Here is a 20,855-nt window from a genome sequence, read left to right as displayed (position 1 = left end):
TACGTGAGCAAGTACAACAGATCTTTTAGCTTATGATGGGGATTGTCCACATAATTATTATTATTAACAATAATAATAATAATAATAATAATAACGATGGAAGATAAATTTTATTCGATTCACTTCTTTATAACAATAAATAAAAGCATGGGGCGCTCGAGATTTTAATAGTGATGGGTATGCGCGATTCGGCCCCAGGTGAATATAATTGTTTTACTTGTTTAATAGTGGCTACATATATATAAGTTTGTTTGCTGCTGCGCTTAAGTAACGATTTAGCTTTTGATTGATCTTTAAGCAACGAAAATTGATGATGAGCGTGTAGAAGGAGCAGAGGGATAAAAGCAAAACAAAAACGTGTAAATGTAAATTAAATGAGTTACAGATTAAGTGCGGTTTCTTGATTATTTCTAGATACTTTTGTGCATTTGGGTAAGATTATATATATAAACAAACATTATAGGTACACAAAAGTAATAACAATCGCGTGTATATTCTCAAGAATCAAAATAAATCTATTTCGAAACAGACTTACTGTTGATTAGCATCAATCTTTGTTATACAATAAATTAGTATTGCAATCAATGTTCAGTAATCTGGTGAACGGAAAACATCCTCCGCTCTTATTAGACAGTATATGATAATAGGTAGATAAATTAAAAAAAAAAAAAAAAAAACAAATTAATTCATAAAATATAAATATTCAAAAATATGCTTTCCATTAAGTATTTTAATTAATCAACAATTTTCGCCCTCAGATTAAAAAAATCGCTTTGATTATGGATGAGCCAGCAAGTGGTGGGCCGCAATTTAAGGAACCATTTTTCAAAGACGATGTTCTAGTTTTATACATGCATCCGTATAATTTTTATTCACAGAAAGTATGTACATCTACGTTATGAATGAATGTGTTTATGTGCGTCTGCTAAGTGAAAATAGCAAAAAAAAAAAAAATTAAAAAATTATTTAAATATTCGTCACGTGATTATTTTATGGTTTTTTTTTTTTTTTAATTTGACAGCGTATTCTTGCGTAAGTAGGTAACAGCAACAATTTTGCCATTATCGTCTCTAGTTTCTCGAAGAATATAAGAAATTACGAAGCAGAGGAGCCTTTAGTCTAAATTCATTGTCTCTTTAACAGTAAATATTAGTTTTTCAATTTGTACCGAAAATAACCGACAAACGCGGCTTCTTTGAAAGGCTCCACATAATCGGTTTCGCAACGAAACAGTAAACTTATTCAATGTTCAATAAATGCAAGCAAAGCAAGCTCGAAATCACTCAGCCTATACATCTATTCGAATCCGGAATTGATAAAGTCAATTAATTACCGAAAACTCCGGTAGTACTTGCAAATAAGAGCAGTCGCCTTTTATTTAGAAAAAAAAAAATACAATAAAAGACAACAGTGATGGCATCGTTAAAATCGGAATCTACAACTGCGAAATTGCCAAAGAGTTTGCAAGACGGCCGATTACTGCTCATTGATAAGTAAAGCGAAAGCGTTTGGAGTATGATGAAGTTAGGAAAAGCCTAAAATACCTAAAGATATCAAGATAAAGCTCGCACTGACCTCTAAGCACTAAGTTCATTTGAGGAAACGTTAGCCCTTAGAACTAGTCAGATCTGGGCGATATTAATTCCTTACTTCTTTAGTTTGTCCTTCTTTTAGTTTTTTGTTAACGCTTCAATTCTATGTATACACATATCTATTTTTTCCTGATTCAAATTTTATACAAAAAAAAATTTGTCCATTACATTGCTTGAACTTTCAATTAAAGTAGAAAATTGTTTATTAAAATTTTTCTTAATTTTCGATCGTTATATGCTTTAACCTAATTTGCAGATACTTTTACTTTTATATGAAAAGAATATTGAATTCACGCCTTATGTGATGGATTTACTAAACGGTGAACAATATTCAAAATGGTTTTTAAATCTTAATCCGAAAGCTGATGTGCCCGTATTAAAGGATCAATCGCTTGCTGTCACCGATTCCCAGCACATTATTAATTATATTGAAAATAAATTTTGCGATGGTATAAAGTTTTTAAGAAATTTCTAAAAGAATTTTATCTGTTAACAAAATATCTCTCGACAGGCATTCACAAATCTTTGAAACCGTTTAAAGCCAACTCTTTGGAATTTAACAAATTGCAAATGTTTTGCAATATATTGGCTCCTTTGCCTATTGGCGCTCTAAGTTTGGGCTCTTTTATACACGATGTTGATTTAAAGTTGGTACCGAAACCGCCGTTCGTAGGACCATTAAGAAAAGTTTGCTTAGGTATTTCAAAGACGAGAAATTTTCACATTTTAGCCATTTAATGATATATATATGTATATATATAATAATATATGTAATAATTTCAGGAAATAATGAAAAAGTTGTGCAATTTTTGAAGCAATCACTGCTTGAGGTGGGCGTAAATCGTGCGCCGCTTATGCGTAAATTGGAGATACAAGAACGTCGCAAGCGTTTTGTGTATTCACGGAGCGAATATCAGAAAATTTTGGACGCAATACGTACTGTTTTGGAATTTTTCGAACGCGATATGACGGCCCATTCGAAGACGGAATGGCTGATATCCAATGATTTTACGATGGCTGATCTGGCTTTGGGCCTCTTATTGTTGCGTCTCTATCAATTGGGTTTTGAGAATTACTATTGGTCTTACGGCAAGTTACCAAGTATTGAAAGCTATTTTTTGCGTTTCAAAAAACGGACCGCTTGCCAAAAACTAATGCCCAGTAATTTTGAATTTTTAAAAGATATTTGGCAAATGACTCCAAACAAATATAAAATTGGTACTGGTGCCGGTGTCCTAGGCATGGCTATGATGGTGGCTTTCGCTCATAAGTAAGCTAAATTAACCCTTACAACACTATAATATGATAAATAAAACAATGACAAACATACAAAAACATTTAATTATAACAAACAAAAGGAAAAATAAATAAATAAGGAACACAATAAACAAAATTCCCTTGAAACTAAACTAAAATAGAACTTTGAAAACTTAATACAAATAAAGTATAAATAAATAAAAATAAACAACTATCTGTAACATAATAAAAGTAGATGCAATCTCTTTACGTACACGACTATAAAATTCCATTTAAATATCCATAACATAGGAGTAAACTTCATCACTTTTTCAGTTATTAAACATGCTTCCTTTATTCTTAAATCGTTATCACAAAGTGTCATTTGATGGGTTAACCAGTTGGGTGCTGCTCGACGGGCTGGGTACTTTGGATTTAGTATACAAAGGCATTCCCATGAAGGTGGGTACTGTATTTGTCGTAGGTGTTACGTTAGCACGTGTACCGCAAGTTGCCGCAGAGAACGAGGTCATACTGTTCGCTCTTCGAAACGTGTCTTTATTATCGCGTTGATACAAAAATACACCGCAACCAGCTGGTTCTGGTAATATTGAAGAAGGATACCAAAAGCGATAGCAAAAATACCAAGTTAATATAGCTATAATACCACTTAGGAACTTTTCTATCATGCGGTGATAGTAGAGCATTGTGCCAACCAACATAATATCCCACAATAATTGCAAATGACTCATACCGATAAATAAGGTTCGTATAACGGGCGTAAAGCGATCGTAGAGAAATTGTAAATTTTTTACTTGGTCTTCGCTAAGATTTCGTAAAGGATTTGTGCTTCGTTGCGATTGCTCCGATATGGAACGATCATGTAACTCATTTCGTAAATGTTCTTTAATACTTTCCCATTTAATGATAGGTCTCGCTTCTTCAATTAAAACAAGACTCGAATGGATTAAAATAAAAGCATGTCCAGATATATCGAAGCCATTCCATAAATGCCCAGCTTTAAGGCACTGCGACTTCGAATTGAAACCTAAATAAAGGAAGGCAACAAAATATTTAGTTTTAGCATGCTCTACGATAAACATTAACATACCTTACCTTTGATCGTACATCTGCCATATGTCGTTTCAATCATATTGAAAAGTTTTGTCCAAAAAAACCAAAAGAATGTAGCTATTGCTATACGTGGCGCATGATGGCGTAATAATTTTTTTAAATCGCCGCAACATAAAGTGTACGAAGTCATCGTTAGAAAAGGTACGGTAAACAACAAAGTCCAACCCCAACCGACTTTTACAAAGTAAACGTTAAATAAATTATCCGAACGGGCGAAATAGGTTTTTGGGAAAGGTATAAAGTCGCCAATTAATGAAACCAAAAAGAGGCTACCAAGATATAGGGCAACTTTTAAATTTATATCGAAAAAGATTGTCTTCTTGCAAACATGAATAATCATCATGACTAAAATTTCCCGTATGCTGGTGGGTGGTGCTGTTGGTCTTGTGCCCCGCGCTTCCCCTCTTGTTATATCCGGGCCGCCTGGACGAAAATTCTTATTCAATCCAGTATTTAAGTTCGTACGTAAAGGTCTTCTTTTTGACATATTTTAATGTTTAATACGCACTCGACGTTGTTGCTATTGTTAGACTTAATTGTTCGAATTTCTTGCGACTGTTTTCATAAAATATCAGGCATTCAATATGATCAAAGTTCAATTTAGCGCACAAGCGAAACTAATACATTTTACAAAATGTTCTCTCCCATGTAAGCACTAAAATCTCATTATATTTGTAACCATTTAACTCTAGCTTTTAATTCATACAATTATCGCTAATCGTTTCATTTATTATTCTTGGCACTGAATTTCATTAAAAAAAAAGAGCACGGCTCGACTCTGGATGTAAAAAATAGAACTGTCATTTTACCTGAATTTTTATTTTGGGAAATTTTTCTTATTACGCTTCATTTACAGAGCTTCCACATTTCTTACAATAGAAAAATAATGTGTTTTTTTCCCATTACAAATTGTGAGTTTATAATTATAATTATTCAATTCCCTGAAAAGAATTATTAATAATATTGCTTTTAGTTTTAAAAATATAAATTAAATATCAATTAATATATATACATATGTTATATATATATTTTAGCGAAAAACGACAATATATTAAGAACACCCAACCAAGCATAAAACGTAAATATATATGAAGGAGAACATATTTCTATTAATTTAACATAAATATGTGTTTTTATGAAATCAATTCGCAATATAAACAATTATTGTCGTCTGCCGGTAGCTGATTACTTCATAAATCCGAATAAGTATTCGACTGATAAAAACTTAACTAATAAAAAATTTGTCTGATATTTATTGATTCCTGTTGCGTACACTATCCTTCAGTACAATATATTTGAATTGGCCCTTGAAGGGCTTGTGAGTTGTACACTGCACTATCAATAAAAAAAATTTTCTTTCCGCCAAATATTGTTAAAAAAATACAGAAACACGTAAATTATACAACTTTTACGTTAATTTTTTATTAACATTTAACACTTTTCTGTTAGTGCATTAATTATAGGTGGAATATTTTGCAAATTTAGGAGTTTACTTGTTTTGAATATTTAAGAATTTTGTAAGAGAAGGTATTTGAAAAAAAATCATAATTTCTAAGACACAGAATTTAGATTTTAGCGGTAAATAATCATCAACAATCAGTTACATAGCTGTGTATAAACTTTCCTTTAGTGCTAATAATAATACCAATTTTTTCCAACTGTGAAAATGATATAAAGCTTCGGAGAGAGATAAGGTCATCAATATGTGTAAAAGGGATTGCGATTAACTTCAACTTTATTTAATAAATAAGAAAATTTAAATGTTTTGTAAGACACAGCAGTGAATCAAAATAGCAAACAAAATATTGAATTAAAAAAAGGTATTAAAGTGATTTTGTAAAATATTAATATAATAACGAAAAAAAAAGAAAAAAATATTGTCAGAGCTATCAGCCAACAATTGATCAACCTATCAAACTAACTATTTAATTGTCTACGCAATAACAAACATATGAAAATAGATGCTAAATAGCACATAACGTAATAATAAAATAATAATGGATATTCTTAATTATAAAAACAAAAATTGTCACTATTATGGATAAACATTTTGGCAGGAGACTATAATAAGTTTATTGATTAATAACGACAAGAAATTCTAATCAGAATTTTTAGTTAAAGGGGTGCTCGAAAAGTTTCATTTGTATGTATGCAAAACCAGACAATTCAGACAAAAAAACAACATCAAGTCAATTATATTATTTACCTTATATACCCTTTTATCAGTTTATCTGAGCATATATAAATATATATATATATATATATATATATGTATATGTACATGTACTTAAATTAAGAGACGATTGTAAAGTGAAGCAAATTTGCGTTCTTTTTTTTAACGAAATTGTTAGATTACATCTCGTCAATATGCTAATTGACCTAAAGGCACATTTAAGTAAACAAATATTACCATATAAATACATGTCTAGATGTGTATGTTAACAAATTTAATGTGCATTGTCCGCGCTATTTTTTAATGGGCCAAAGCCTTAAATGTTTCATTTGCCTAAAGAATTCTATATTATACGTATGTAAATGTATATATATACATAAAAATTTTCTTTTCTGCTTATGGGCTTATTTACATTTCATATCAGTATTATTGACTTTCTGTAGATTTTTCCCACTAAATGTCTGAATTAATTTTCATTGTTGTTGTTTTCATTTTTTTTTGTTTAACGGAGTAAATAGATAACGCTGATATTTCAGAAAAGTGTATCCCTACTCTTTAAAGTTGTCTAGTAATTGATGTCGCCAAAGAGTGCTGTCCGATCAGATTGTTCTGTAAACCTATGACAATTAAGTGCAGCAATATATAAGCGATTTCGCGAGTATAAAGTGCTTCTTTAATGAGTTAACGGCTGTACTGGTTGAGCATTGGAAGGCCACTTTATTGTCTTTTTGCGTTTAATACCCTACAAACAGAAATACCGTTCGCAGTCAAATAGTTTATAATATACTTGGCACTTGGCTTGACTGCATCAAATATAGAATATTGTGAAATGAATATACGGTTTTCTATTCTTGTAGCCAAATTGAATGCTATTGAAAGATTTGATTGCCTTGCCTTACTGATCGTGATATACTCGATTCTCATCAACAGTCACAATACTAGGCAAAAAACATTTCCTTTAAAGTTTTGTTCTGTTTTCTGTCCGTTGAGTCATATTTAAGCGTTTGGGAAACGTTTACTAATGAACATTTAACATTTTTTGTTGCGCTATTAAGCCTAATGTATTTTTTTAAAATACATTTTAAAATCATTTCATAACCGTTGAGTCGAAAAGAACAGTATTTCACTATAGTTCAACAAAGTATTTAACCATAATTTTTGTTAAGCCAAAATTAAAAATCTATGGCTGTTGAAGGCAAGACATTGCAAATTTTGAAAATCGGGACACATATATAAATTATCACTTAGCACGTATTGGATCCCAAAGTTTACTGGCTACATTTTCATATCTAGGCACAGATTTTATTAAATAGATCGCGTTCGAGTCAGTTTTTCGTCTAATAAATATTAATAGAAAAAAAATTTTAAAAATTTCATTTTATTAATAAAAAGAGAAAAATATCCCTATCCGTTATCAAATAAATATTCCTTTCTATTATAGCATTTCCAAGCAGCATTTTTAATCATACATTCTGAATTACATACATTGCTTCTGTTAAATTTCAACTTTATTGTGCAATGGATAACCGTAGCAAGAATACCATACGTCTTCCAGGTAAGTGAAGAGTTTGACATGAGGTTTTTTTTAAGATATATATATCTATATGTATATATATAATTTGACTATGGCTGTGTAAATGTTGTGCGTAATCCTTTTCTTTTGTTAAATTAAAGATTTCTCAGCGAGTGCATGCAGAATAAATATTAATATCATTTTCATTGACCATATCAATCTATAGAAATCACTTATAATAGCATGACATCCGCCCGATTCATTTTGATAATAAAACTGAAAAAAGCTTTGCAAAAACCTTTGACAAACATATATCGATTCAGTATTTAATCCTTAAGTCACAAAATGTTTTTAAATCACAAGTCTCCGAAATAATTATGTATGTGAAACAAAATGCAAATTTTCAAATATCTTCCTTCATCTTCTATCTATCCAGATCAGTTCATTCTTTACATACGTAAATACGGATATTAGCCGCATTGTCTTCTTATTCTTCTTCTTAAAAAAAAAAAAATAAAAAACATAGACGAGCGTCAATGGGTTTGTGTTGCAATTCATATAAAGCGTAGAAAAAAGGAGCAAATAAAATATATATAACGGCTGAGCGGAAGAAGTACTAAGCTATCTAGGCTAGATTAAGAAGAAGCAATATTCACCTTAGATTAGTTAGATATGCGCTACCGTAAGATGAGATGGTCAAGCAAACATTATCAAATGTCTTGGGAAAAAAAATTGTATAAAAGTCCTCTAGTTTGTCTAGCTTGAAAAAAGAAGCTCATTTGTTGGGATAGTGCCTGCAATGAATAGGAGAAGGCGGAACGAATATTTTCGTTTACATATATGAATTAAATTCCTTCATCAAGAAGAATACAAGGCTTGTTGTTAGCACGAGAAGATAAGATCAAGAAGCTTCATTCTTTCACCTTAGATTCTCCATGGTTTTATACAAATTAATTTGGCTATGAAATGTCGATCCAAATCAAACATGGATTATAATTTCCGTATTTGCAACAGCTTTGGCAACAGCTTTGCCAGTCGATGTCGTGATTGGTCTTATGGCCTTCAGGAAAGAAGATCGATATCCTTTCAACATGATTGACGATTCGCTTGTAGGCCTAATTATTTGCGCAGTTACATTAAGTGATCCGAAAATTTCCAAGAATTTCTTCGTTTAGTGCTCCTGTTCTAAGCAATAGGATAATTGGATTCGTAGATGGAACAGGCCAAAATATTGCGCTTAATCGAATCAATTATTCTATTCCATATATACTTCCTGGTATTAATTAGAATACTTCATATATGATTTTATTAATTAATAGGAAAGAGGAAGACTACTCTTACCTTGACTCATAAAATATGAAATCGATATTTCATACTTTGATACTAACTACTAACCTACGGGAAATCCATGATTCATTACAACAACAAAAAATTGCTTTCTTAATTGTTGGACATAAAAGTGATGGTTCGTATCAACAGCGACGACCTTGACTTTCATTGTTACATATATAAATGCTATAATTATTTATATCATAAATAATTAATTAATTTACAATTTTAATTTTTTGAAATTGTTTTTATGAATTTTTTCAAAGCCAAAATTTCCGTTTCAATGGATTTTGATTTTTAAACCTTTAATTTGTGTACATATGTATGTATGTATGTATGTAATAGAAAAAGCAAAAACTCTTAATGGCTAAAGCAAAAAAAGCAAAAAAAAAAAAAAAAGAAACATTTATATATATAATTCAATAAATAATTGTTTAATAATCATTTTCTTTTAATAAATATTTTAACATTTATTACCACTACTACTACTACTACTATTACTACTACTACTACTACTACTACTACTACTACTACTACTACTACCACTACTATTACTACTACTACTACTGTTATTAACAAATTCCACCCAATTCCACAAACGAAATTCGTTAATAAATTTGTTAAACTAACTGCAACTGCAAATAAAATGCCGCAGTACTGCTGCTAATTATAAAAAATTAGTATGTAATGTATGCACAGTAAAAACAGAAAAACGGAAAAAAAAAACAGACCGTATCTACTAAGTAAATCTAAAACAGAATATCATGGATATAATGAGTTTCGTGTTCATCATCATCTAGGACCGGCCATAAATCCAGTAGTAGAAAATTCAGATGAACCGCAGCCAAGTTTATCGGATTTACATGATTTTGAGCCAAAATTGGAATTTGATGATACCGAACTATTGGCCACGACAATAACACATCAAAGTAAGTTCTATTCCACTAATATTGCGCCATTTACTCATAAGAATATATTTTTTTAAATATTTTTTTTGCCATATCCTTACCTCTGCAGGAGTACATAGGTTTCAGTAGAACTATGTGGAAAAATTTTATTCGACACATTAAGTAAATCTATAAAAATTGCAAAGTGTTTTGTCAAACGAGGGCGTGCCAATTGACTGATTTTTTTTTTTACTTGCATTGGGCATTTTTACATTTTACATAGGTTATCGAAAAAGTATCGAACCTGAATGTGCAAATGACGGAACGTGTTCACATAAATTAGCGATATATGTATTTGTGGATTCCCTCGATCGTCAATTATTGGTTGACAATCGTTTAAGTGAATTACGATCGAAGCACGAGAAAGCTAATCGAACGTTGAATGCCGTATTTGTTCACAGTGAAATAACTTAATGGCTACGGTGGGGAAATTGTATGAATTGGACGTTCGACTCTTTACGAATTTCAAAGCGACGCTTCAAGGGAAAAGATTTGAATCGAATATTACGGTCATTCTGAACACTCCGAATTTGAATTTTGAATTTCTTTTAGATGACTCTCGTAAATATTTGGTATAAAAATTTCGATATCTGTTCTTGCGTATGACCCACAACACGTTGCCCATTGAGCAGAAATATATGCGCCATTTTCACGATTACATTATATTATAATTTGTTACACGACGACGATCGTCTCAGAATCTTATAATTCGCCTAAAAATTTATACACTACATGACGGACGCCCTGAAATGCTTATTTCTAATTTGGTTTAGCCTTGAAAAAAGAAAAGGACATTGATCGAATTGAGGGACATCGTCTTATTGATGCCGATCAACAAGCATATATATGTGTTCTATAAGGTCTGTCATGCGCAATAAAGCCTAGGAAAGATAAAACATTTAGCTTCAAATTTTCAATATTTTCTACAAATTTCAATTGACTTGAAATTATTTTTATATATCTTGTTAACGGCTAAAGGACTCGAAGGCCATATTCGTTTCCTTTTATGTAAAGTTGTGTGTTTTCCGAATTTCTATACTCGATTAAATAAGTTGAAGGTTTCCGCTTACAAAAAAAAAAAAAAAATTTTAACTTTACGAAGATGAGGATATAAATTAGTCGGTTGTTATCGACAAAATCTAACTTTTCATGTTTACCTATATATATATATATATATATATATATATAAATAAATAAAAAATATCGATTATATTTAGATGATGTTATGGATGAAGATTTTGTGGTTACCGAAGGTAAATACATTAAATACAATATAAAAGTTGTAAATCTTGTTGTAAGTGTGTTTGTTTGTTTGTTTGTTTTTTTTTTTTTTTTTTTTCGTTTTAAGATCTTAATGCTGAAACGGAGAATATTGTAAATCCTTTAGAAGATGACTTTGAGGATCAGCTACGCGAGGAAACGGAAAATTTCAGTATAAGTCCCAGACGTACGCATTGCGACTTTTTAGGTACCGATAAACAGGGACGCCATATCTTTGCTATATATGCTTCACGTTTTCCCGCAAAATCGGAAATGGAAATATTTATACGGTAAGCACTAATAATAATAATAAGTAACAATATCGCGAAGAGATATCCAGCAGACTTATACGTGTTGCCTTATTTGCATTGAGTTTTTTTTTTTTTTGAAAAACAATTACTCTTCTGATGGAATTCAGTAAGCAATTTTTCCAATCATATCGCTTTTCTTTATCGTTAAATTAAAAAATAAATTTTCAAATTTTATGAGCAAAAGACTCTTATAAGGAATACTGCAACTGTACATGCAAAGGTCCGCTACTTAGATCATTTGCTCAATTCAGGTTAAAAATATGTAAAAGAATTGCATTAGAATTTATTCGAAAAACTGTATGAAAGCAAACGAATGACTTGTAATAAACTATTCCATATATATTAGGTTGAGTCATAATTAACTTGCGATGCAGATAGATAAAATCTATTGTTCGTAGTTACCCACTATAAGTCAGTGAAACAAACGAGTTCTTGTTTTCACTATATACATGAGTATTCAGTTAGTCTGCTGTCAACTGTTTTATATGGTGCATGTTACATTCAACTGGTTTTCTTAACCGTCTGGCTGGATGATGGAGAGTCAAAAACCTGTAATGCTTTGGGAATTTAAACAGGGCAGCAAACGCTAAGACCATAGCTGCAAAAATATGCAGCGTATACGGTGAACGACTAACAACTGATCAGGTAGTTAGAAATTGGCTTTTAAAATTTCGTTCTAGAGATACGACCTTAAAAGGCGGGACGTCCTCCACACTTATTTTATGTAGAGGCATGTCAAAACCATCGAATTCAACCATTATGTACACTGTACACGTTTTACTTGGAAAAAGTCGCTGATCAAAATTTTTCGCAAACACCTAGTAATGCAGGCATTTTCTGTTTTTTTCGAAACACCCACAAGCTGGCCTTCTGTTTCTAAGCAAAAAAAAAACCGAAAGACCAAGAACCAAGATTTACAAATAAAACATGTAAAAGTTTGTATTTGTTATGATTGGTGGAAATAGAGTTATGGGACTATTGGATCTCGACTCTAGACTATATATGCATCAGATTACACTTATCAAGCTTATTCGAATACTTATTGCTGGTAATCTGGTATATTCTCGTCTTACTTTTTCACGATTATCGAAACGTAGGGAATTTGGTCTTTTATCTATTGATTTTGAATTAATGAAGAAATTTTGGAGATACAGTAGATATTCAATATTTGTTCGAAGGAAAAGGACAAAAGTTTTTTACTTCTCTATACGTTTCTCTTAGAATCTGCTAAGCTTTGATTTCGTGAAAGGTTTAAGAGTCCAGCGAGGAATGTAGACAAATATATAGACGTTTAAAATGAAAAATTTAACTCGCTCTCTAAACTTATGGCCAGTAGACTGGTAAGGAGAACTTTACCCGAAGACTATATGTATGGGTGATTTTATCCAAATTCATTTCTCCACTTCTATTCTGTTCTACCTATTCATCAGTTCTGCTTTCAAAATTACAAGCATTTAAACGAAAAGTAAATTTCAATTTATGTTCATTTACCGCAAAATTCCCTCCTTCCCATAGAACGGGAAAGATACAATTAATACATTTTTACGAAATCGGAAAAATGCATTGGAAGAAAGTATTTTTAAAAATGTGCCTTCTAGCCTTCTAAGCTGCATATGAGTAGCCAAATAGTAGGTAAGAAACGCGACCAACAGGTCAGTATTCGCGGCTTCAAATCTTTCGGGCGGTAGAAAAGAATACTATATAGTGCGAGTTTAGTCGATAATAATTTGCGAATTAAGCACGCATCCACTAAGAAGATTCGAATATGATTTATTAATAAATGTCTGTATCAAAAATTTAAATATGCCTATAATTAGTATTATATCTAACTCAATCTCTTCTTATATATATATACATATATATATATACGTGTCAAATATTATTTCATTTTCAGTAATGTCATTAAAGAAATTGAACCGTTTGTTGAAAATGATTACATTCTTGTATACTTCCATCAGGGTCTAAAAGAGGATAACAAACCTTCTGCTCAATTCCTTTGGAATTCATATAAAGAATTGGATCGTAATTTTCGTAAAAATCTAAAAAATCTTTATGTGGTACATCCGACTTGGTTTATACGCGTTATTTGGAATTTCTTTAGTCCATTTATTAGTGAAAAATTCCGTAAAAAACTTATCTACATATCAAGTTTGGATGAGTTGCGTCAATCGTTGGGATTATCGAAATTGAAAATACCAGATAATATTTGCGATTTTGATGATAAATTAAATTCTGGTCGTCGCTTTGGTTCGACAAGCCAAACTAATAATAATATAAGCAATTTAACGAAACAGATGGCTAAAACGGCCCAATTTGGCGTAACGTTAAAATTTATTGTGACAAATAGTCCATGCTTGAATTCAATACCGCCCATTGTACGTAAATGTGTGGACTCATTGTCGATAACGGGTATGATCGATACCGAGGGTATATTTCGACGTTCCGGTAATCATACTGAAATTATTGCCTTAAAAGAACGTGTTAATCGTGGCGAAGATGTGGATTTAAAAGATGTTAATGTTCATGTTATAGCCGGACTTTTGAAAAGTTTTCTACGTGATCTTAGCGAGCCATTGTTAACTTTTGAACTGTATGACGATATAACCAGTTTTCTTGGTAAGGCATATATAAAAATTTAAATTATAATTGAGTGTAACACATAATTTGATCTATTTTTCATTACAGATTGGCCCAAAGAAGAGAGATCACGCAATGTTACGCAATTGATACGTGAAAAATTACCCGAAGAAAATTATGAATTATTTAAATATATAGTAGAATTTCTAGTTAGGGTAAGTAATTTACAGTAAGCGGACTCTATTTACGCAAGGTTGCATAACTGACTGACTGACTGACTGACTGACTTACTGACTGACTGACTGACTGACTAACTTACTAACTGACTGATTATTTTGTATCGTATAATCATTTTTTTTCATTTTGTTAGAAGAACGAATCTGTCATAACCGTTGCGGTATTGTAAACGTTCAGTGACTGTGTGTGTGTGCTGAAATAGGATTTGAAGGTAGCATTGAATCGGTAACCGTAGAACTATCGATTACGTTAATTTCATCCTTTTATAATTTTCGATCTTTAGAAAAATGGTTAGATCGCGTGTAATGCTCCAAACTTTTTTCGTAACTTTTACTTGTATGGAAAGATCTTCAAATATTTATAATCAATTATTTGTTCCACCAAATCTAGTTTTCGGGATACCGATGACACGCACGTATTTCTATCGAAAGGGATCCCGTTTTCTTGTGGAATGGCCACAGTACCATAAATAGAGATAGAAATCAGAAATTTTGTGCAAACGTTCCTTAATCGATTACAAATGTATGTTGAAAAAATGGACATAATCTCTGCCTAAATGCAGCATACCCAAATTACAAGGGCACTTGGAACAATCTTGGAAAACCACCGACTTTTTTTCATATCGTTTGTTCATTAGAAAGACTTGGATGCTTGTTCGTCTCAAAAATGATTGTGTTCGGTTTACTAACATGTCCACAATCAACGAGAGAAGCTTATTCTATTCGCACATTTAGGTCACACCTTTTTGGGAAATAGCTGTACATGATTAAACCTCAAATGCGATAGGGTTTTCAATAAAGCCGATAGTGTTGGGTGCTAGTGCTTTAAGACTTTCGCCTTAAAATTTAACAAATTGTCGGTATTTTTCGAGATTGCCTCAACTTCTGATCTATCATTGGAGTCTTTATGGTCAAGTCACAACTCAAGTCATCGATCAGGGAATTTTTATGCCAAAAATTCTCATCTCATCTTCTCATCTCCACTTATTTGGCTATGGCAATTTTATCACAAATGTTATCCAAATGATCACCTTTAGTAGAGATAGATGTATGCAAAATATATCGATAGTTCTAGTGTCTATCCATCGGTTTGCTTGAATTAAAGTTTATGTTCGTTTAAAAAGAATTTCCTTATTATCCCTTAGATATATAGTTCAAGTTAATGCTAAGACCTAGCAAGACTTTGCACAGAGTTTTTTTTTGTAATTCTTCAATGATTTGCTAAAAATTAGGAAGTAAAGGAGGGGATTGAAAAGAATCGAGTTGCTGCCTATGCTTTCTTTATCTTCGTTGACTACAACAGTGTATTAATTATATATTTTATTATTAATTTTGTTAACAGGTTATGGAATGCGAAGACTTAAATAAAATGACCTCATCAAATTTGGCCATTGTATTTGGTCCAAATTTTCTATGGTCTGGTAAAAATACTACATCTTTGGATGAAATTGCACCGATTAATGCATTTGTTGATTTCGTTTTACAAAATCACAAAGATATCTATTTAATCGACGTGAATCAACGTCCGACGCCTATAGGCTGAGCATTATTCTACGGCCGCGATAGATTATAAACGCAATTTATATTGTTGTACGTTAATTAACATCGTTGTTGTGGTCTTAATAAAATTTCCATTTATTTTTTATTAAATCAACAAAAGTACATAACGGAGCAAACGAAGTAAAAAAAAAAAAAAAATTAAAAAAAAAATTAAAAAAACAATAAAAGAAAGCAAAATGTCACTTAATTATTTTTAAAAGTAATGTTAAAAAAAAAAAAAAAAAAAAGATTTAAATAAAAATAAATACGTTTTTACTTATTGTTTTAAGCAACATCCTGAATTTGTTCAGTAAGCACATCTTATATAGGGAGGGATTCGTGTTTATTAACAAGTTAATTTCAAATGAAACGTTATCCATGTGTAATGTACATTTTTTTAACATCTTATCGATATAATAATTAGTCTTTTCTACAAATAAACAAAAAAAAAAAAAAAAAAGATAAAGATAAATATAAATGTAATTAATAATTATGGGAATGCAAAAAAAAATACTTATATTAATGAATTATTTTATCATTTACCAAAGAATAAGTGAAACTTTTATTGGCCAATTTATATTTATATTGTTTCCTTAAAATCCGAAAATTGGAAAATCGGAAAAATTCGAAAATTGTCTCCTTTATCCAGCCGCCATTACACTCGAACGTAATGAAAAATCTCAACATAAAAAAGAAAAAAAAAATACTAATAATAATAATAAATTCAATTCAGTCACAAACAAACAAAGAAAAAGAAAAAGAAAAACAAAATTATTGTAAATATTTTTAAGCGGAAAGGAAGAGTTTCCTATGTAAACCGCTGCGTTTTGAATAGCACGCTTAAGAAACGTTTTGCACTAAACTATTTCAACTGCATTTTGAAATGTCCTCTAAAATCACTTTTTCGCACAATGTATGTTTTAATTTTGATAAACTTACTGACGAACAAAATGAAAAAAAAAAGAAGAAGAAAAAATATTTACTTATAAGCAATTTTAAAACCTGTAATAAAAAATAATTTTAAATGTTGTATAAAAAATTATAAAAAAAGAAAAAAAAAAAAAAAGAATTAAATTCAATAAAAATATTTATACAATATAAAAAAAATAATTGCAAAAATTTTGAAAAAATTATATTTGATACGCTTCTTATACCCTACACCACTTGCGATATAACAGTGCGTTAAGTTTGTGGCGATTTCGGCAACACTGAGAAGAACTTGGAACAGACCCATCTTTCATTATAGCTTTCGACGCAGAATCACTTATTTTCCGCTTTCATTTAAGTTTGTCTTTCCGCCTGTCCACCCGTCCATTTGTCTGCCTTATTTTCTTGAGTTAAACCACAATTAGGCCACAATTGAGATTCGAACTCACGACCATTGACTTGCTAGTCGAGATTCCTCGCCTTCGGCTACTCAGGCTGATTGTGCAGTATAACTTTAGCTACTCGGTCTGGGTAATGGGTTTTTGCATTTGCAGTGTACTAAGCCCGCTAATGTATTACGTTTAATGATTCGAATGGATATGGGTTGTTTTTTGGTATGTCATATATAGTGGTAGGTCTTGCAACTTTCTAACTGCGTTCGATGTCTTCTAGTAAGAGCATGAATCCCTTTGTCTGTGCTGGCTCTTATTTGAGAATCTACTTTCAATATGATTATGGCCAACTTAAAATTGATCATTTAAATTGCCAGAGCAATTGGACCCTCCTAAAATTCTCCCAAACTTGATGGGATTGGTACTCTTTTAGGGGACGGCTTGGCTGATATATTAACTGCCTCGGAAACATGGTTTGACTGCAATATTTCTGATCGTGCTATTAGCTTTCCTCGCTATGTTTTTCGGTAGAAGGTGGTGGTGTAAGAAGGCGTAAGTAAGTCCAAACCTACGCACTATATTTGGGCCAATATCTCCACATCGTTACTAGATTATTTTTTAATAAGTGATATGTTCATGTTCAGCTTATCCGATCAGATGCAGTGTTCCACTATATCGGATCATGCACTAATTATCGCGAGTTGTAGCTTTGTTGCTGTGTCGTCTTGTAGATTTACTGAATAGGTGTGACTGCAACACTTGACTTGATTGGAGCGGATTATGTCAATGTCTCTCTCGTTTCGATAGCAGCCTAATTTTCGACTATCCTCATGGGGATGCAAAATGTGCCAATTTCTCCTCGCTTCTTGCCAATCCTTTTTCGATTGTTTCGTTTGTGAAGAAAATAACAATGCGTAGATGAATTATGGGTACATTTCTTTTGCGTGGCCCATAAGAGCCTTGGCTTTTTCACTATTTAGATCGACTCCTACTTATGAAACCTGAAAAATTGCGGACTTTGAAATTGGGCTAAAGCTTTTATAAGGAGCGAGAGAGAAAGAGAAAGAAGAGAAAGTATTGTTTACATGTCTATGGGGGGTACTTGATACGGCGGAATTGTGGATGTGTGCGCAACAGCAGAGATATTGCTTAGGATGGTGATATTGATCTGTTGAGGAGTTATTTCGTTGAAGATCATAATGTTTCTAATGACGCTCAACCAAGATCTGCTTTGAAGGAAGAGAAATTTGGGTCTGTTGGTATTGAGAATATTCCGATAAGTTTTGGTACACTCGTATCTCCACTAATCTCGATCTTTTTGCTAGATATCATTAATAGTTTCCGAGTCTTTGGAAACCTGCTCGTGTCGTTCTTTAAGTCTAGAATTATCAAGAATGCTGATGATCATAGACCGACCATGTCGTGATTGCCGAACATCTCATTAAGGACCAAGTTTTTGATAGGCATGTGAACATAATATCTGACAGAGTTCGGAATACTCTAAGGATGATCTATGCTACTAATAAGTTATATACAACTCTGCACATTAGATGGAAATTGGTTCATGCTCTTCTTACGTCGCGTATTGTTTATTGTTTGAGATTATTTCTGCGTCTGGTAATGTTTAGAATCGTATGTAACATCGAACGGAAAGATCACATTTTGTCGTATGTCCAAAGTTTGCTTGGTTTTTCTTTAAATGTCGTAACTTGGTTATGGTTACGTGGTTTTCCATTGGTCTTATGCGATAAGTTTAGATTCCAGCACTGTAGTCGAAATCCTCAAATTTGCTTCCAATGGATCCCTAGACTGGTTGCCGTATGAACTCCGTGCCTTCTCATATTCTAATAATGTTTTTCGTCCTAAACTTGTCGATTATTTTCGCTGTCATGCATGATTACTACTTGGATAATCTCGGGTGACCTGGGCTGAGTTAATACTGATAGGGACTTGTTTTGATTTTGTATTTTTTCCATTATTAGCTGTGGAGCTGTTCTAGGTGGTAAGGCCAATGCTATGACCACGTATTTGTATTTGTAAATATTAATTACTATAATTATCAATCCATTGTACTCGTATTGACCTGTGCGGCTTTTACCGTAAGTTTAAATCAATAAATATGCGGTGGTATAGAAAAAATTGACCTACGTGGTCCAAATTTGATAAAGTTTATTTCTTTATCAATTTGTTCTTATGAACGAATTTTCACAATAAAATATTGAGATTTAGACTTTGTTTACCATATAAAGATTCTTTTGTTGTAGGGAAGGTTGTAAGAGAAGGGATTGAAGAAATTACCCCATCCGAATCAAATTTTTCATATCAATTTAGTATATCGAAATACTATTACGCGAGCAAGTTTTGTCGAAAATTTTTGAAAATTAGAACTTTTTTTCCTTACATTAACTTCTCAACATAGGACGTCATAAAGGAAGTGATCGAAAAAGCGGACCGATCCAAACAATTTTGAATAGCTTTCGTCCTAGGATCAAAGTGTGGCAACGTACCAAATTTCATCAAAATATCTCACAAATTGCAATCTATATCTTGAGCACAATATCACATGGATAGGCATCAGACGAGTCTATATCAGAGCGAGCCTATACCACGAGCGGTACATTAATAATTCAAACATTTAATTGTTGCAGCAAACTGCGTTGCCATATGTTATTAATTCATTTTTTTAAAGTTATCCCTCCGGCTAATTGGTTATAAAAAAAATGCCTTCTCCCTGAAGTATGTTATGTTATTATTATCAATCCAACTAAGCGTGCATATCACTTCGCTATCCTATTATCGCAAACGACCACAAACTGAAACCGCAATTTTTAAATAAACTCGTAATTAAGTCAATTATTCACACATTTTGTACGATTAACGAGGTGGAGCGCACGGAGATATATATATAAAATTATATCAAAATAAAGCATAGTGAAAAGAAGGTGCCGATACGGAAACAGGATGGCAACAACGTCAACAGCATCGACCACCATTAGCAGCACTGAACAATCGTTTAATAGCGCCAGTGGTGGAAGTGATATTTTAAAAGAAAATCAATCGGAAAACAATGTAACTGAAATTGACGCATTGCCGCAATCTTCGGACTTGTTAGACTCAAAAAGGGAGCAACATCATGCCATGCGTTTAGAAGATGGCAATCGAACGAATATGCAAATATATGCGGCTAATAAAAACGCGGCTGAAGGACTTATGGACATCGCCTTACTATCGGCGAATGCGAATCAATTAAGATTTTTGCTAACTTATAATCACCAAGCATCAACATTTTATATAAGTCTTACGCTGGTGGCGATATCGTTAATTTTGCAAGTCCTAGTTGGTATAGCGTTAATATTTAAGGTAATAATTTTTCCTCTTACTTTCCTTTTCTTCTTTTTTCCTTGTTTCCTTTCGTTTTTATTGGTTTTTTGGCTTTTTTATCTAGCGTCGCTTTCGACGTTGTCACAATAAACGTTTTAACGAATTTCTAATTGGCGGTGTATTCATTATTTCGGTGGTGAATATTCTGTTGGCTGCATTTACAACTACCACTACATCAACGGCTGACGCGAAATAATTGAATGCAAATTTTTTATCAAGCTTCATTTTTGTATGTATATTTATGCGATTTTTATATACAAATTTAACACGCAATTATAACTTTACAAATTTTCACAAAAATATGAAAT

General features: G+C 31.9%; 4 protein-coding genes across 8 annotated transcripts in view; 3 read left to right on the top strand and 1 right to left on the bottom strand.

Annotated features, from left to right (window-relative positions):
* LOC119631352 (ganglioside-induced differentiation-associated protein 1) overlaps window positions 1-2,947 on the top strand; it is an 11,598-nt gene extending 8,651 nt beyond the window's left edge. Inside the window, exons 1-5 of one of the 3 annotated variants that reach the window (XM_038023482.1) lie at window positions 543-647; window positions 759-881; window positions 1,849-2,041; window positions 2,104-2,289; window positions 2,376-2,947. In XM_038023482.1, the coding sequence (XP_037879410.1) occupies window positions 780-881; window positions 1,849-2,041; window positions 2,104-2,289; window positions 2,376-2,866 (972 nt within the window). In that variant the 5' untranslated portion in view covers window positions 543-647; window positions 759-779 and the 3' untranslated portion in view covers window positions 2,867-2,947. Of the gene's footprint in view, window positions 1-339; window positions 433-542; window positions 648-758; window positions 882-1,848; window positions 2,042-2,103; window positions 2,290-2,375 lie in introns of those variants that run through there. The other 2 variants (XM_038023484.1, XM_038023483.1) reach the window with 2 other exon arrangements.
* A 209-nt stretch (window positions 2,948-3,156) lies between these two features.
* On the bottom strand, window positions 3,157-4,760 carry LOC119631547 (fat storage-inducing transmembrane protein). Its single transcript, XM_038023864.1, has 2 exons — window positions 3,945-4,760; window positions 3,157-3,876 (listed from the first exon to the last, which is right to left on the bottom strand). The coding sequence occupies exons 1-2, from the start codon at window positions 4,447-4,449 to the stop codon at window positions 3,200-3,202; spliced, it is 1,182 nt and encodes a 393-aa protein (XP_037879792.1). The 5' UTR covers window positions 4,450-4,760; the 3' UTR covers window positions 3,157-3,199.
* Window positions 4,761-5,680: 920 nt separating this feature from the next.
* LOC119631543 (rho GTPase-activating protein 68F) lies at window positions 5,681-16,043 on the top strand. 3 transcript variants are annotated; one of them, XM_038023854.1, is made up of 8 exons: window positions 5,681-5,782; window positions 7,577-7,690; window positions 9,633-9,906; window positions 11,142-11,177; window positions 11,273-11,474; window positions 13,390-14,111; window positions 14,181-14,287; window positions 15,651-16,043. In XM_038023854.1, exons 3-8 carry the CDS (start codon window positions 9,669-9,671, stop codon window positions 15,849-15,851), a joined length of 1,506 nt encoding a protein of 501 aa, XP_037879782.1. In that variant the 5' UTR covers window positions 5,681-5,782; window positions 7,577-7,690; window positions 9,633-9,668; the 3' UTR covers window positions 15,852-16,043. The 3 variants fall into 3 exon arrangements, with proteins under 3 accessions (XP_037879782.1, XP_037879783.1, XP_037879781.1); XM_038023855.1 differs by having other exon boundaries at window positions 5,683-5,782; window positions 9,778-9,906; XM_038023853.1 differs by lacking the exons at window positions 5,681-5,782; window positions 7,577-7,690 and having other exon boundaries at window positions 9,482-9,906.
* Window positions 16,044-20,127: 4,084 nt separating this feature from the next.
* LOC119632485 (ninjurin-1) lies at window positions 20,128-20,805 on the top strand. Its single transcript, XM_038025405.1, has 2 exons — window positions 20,128-20,526; window positions 20,612-20,805. The coding sequence occupies exons 1-2, from the start codon at window positions 20,128-20,130 to the stop codon at window positions 20,741-20,743; spliced, it is 531 nt and encodes a 176-aa protein (XP_037881333.1). The 3' UTR covers window positions 20,744-20,805.
* Window positions 20,806-20,855: the final 50 nt, after the last annotated feature.

The sequence above is a fragment of the Glossina fuscipes genome, unplaced genomic scaffold (assembly GCF_014805625.2).
Source record: "Glossina fuscipes isolate IAEA_lab_2018 unplaced genomic scaffold, Yale_Gfus_2 1, whole genome shotgun sequence".
Lineage (NCBI taxonomy): Eukaryota > Metazoa > Arthropoda > Insecta > Diptera > Glossinidae > Glossina > Glossina fuscipes.
This window is presented reverse-complemented; position numbering and strand designations above follow the sequence as displayed.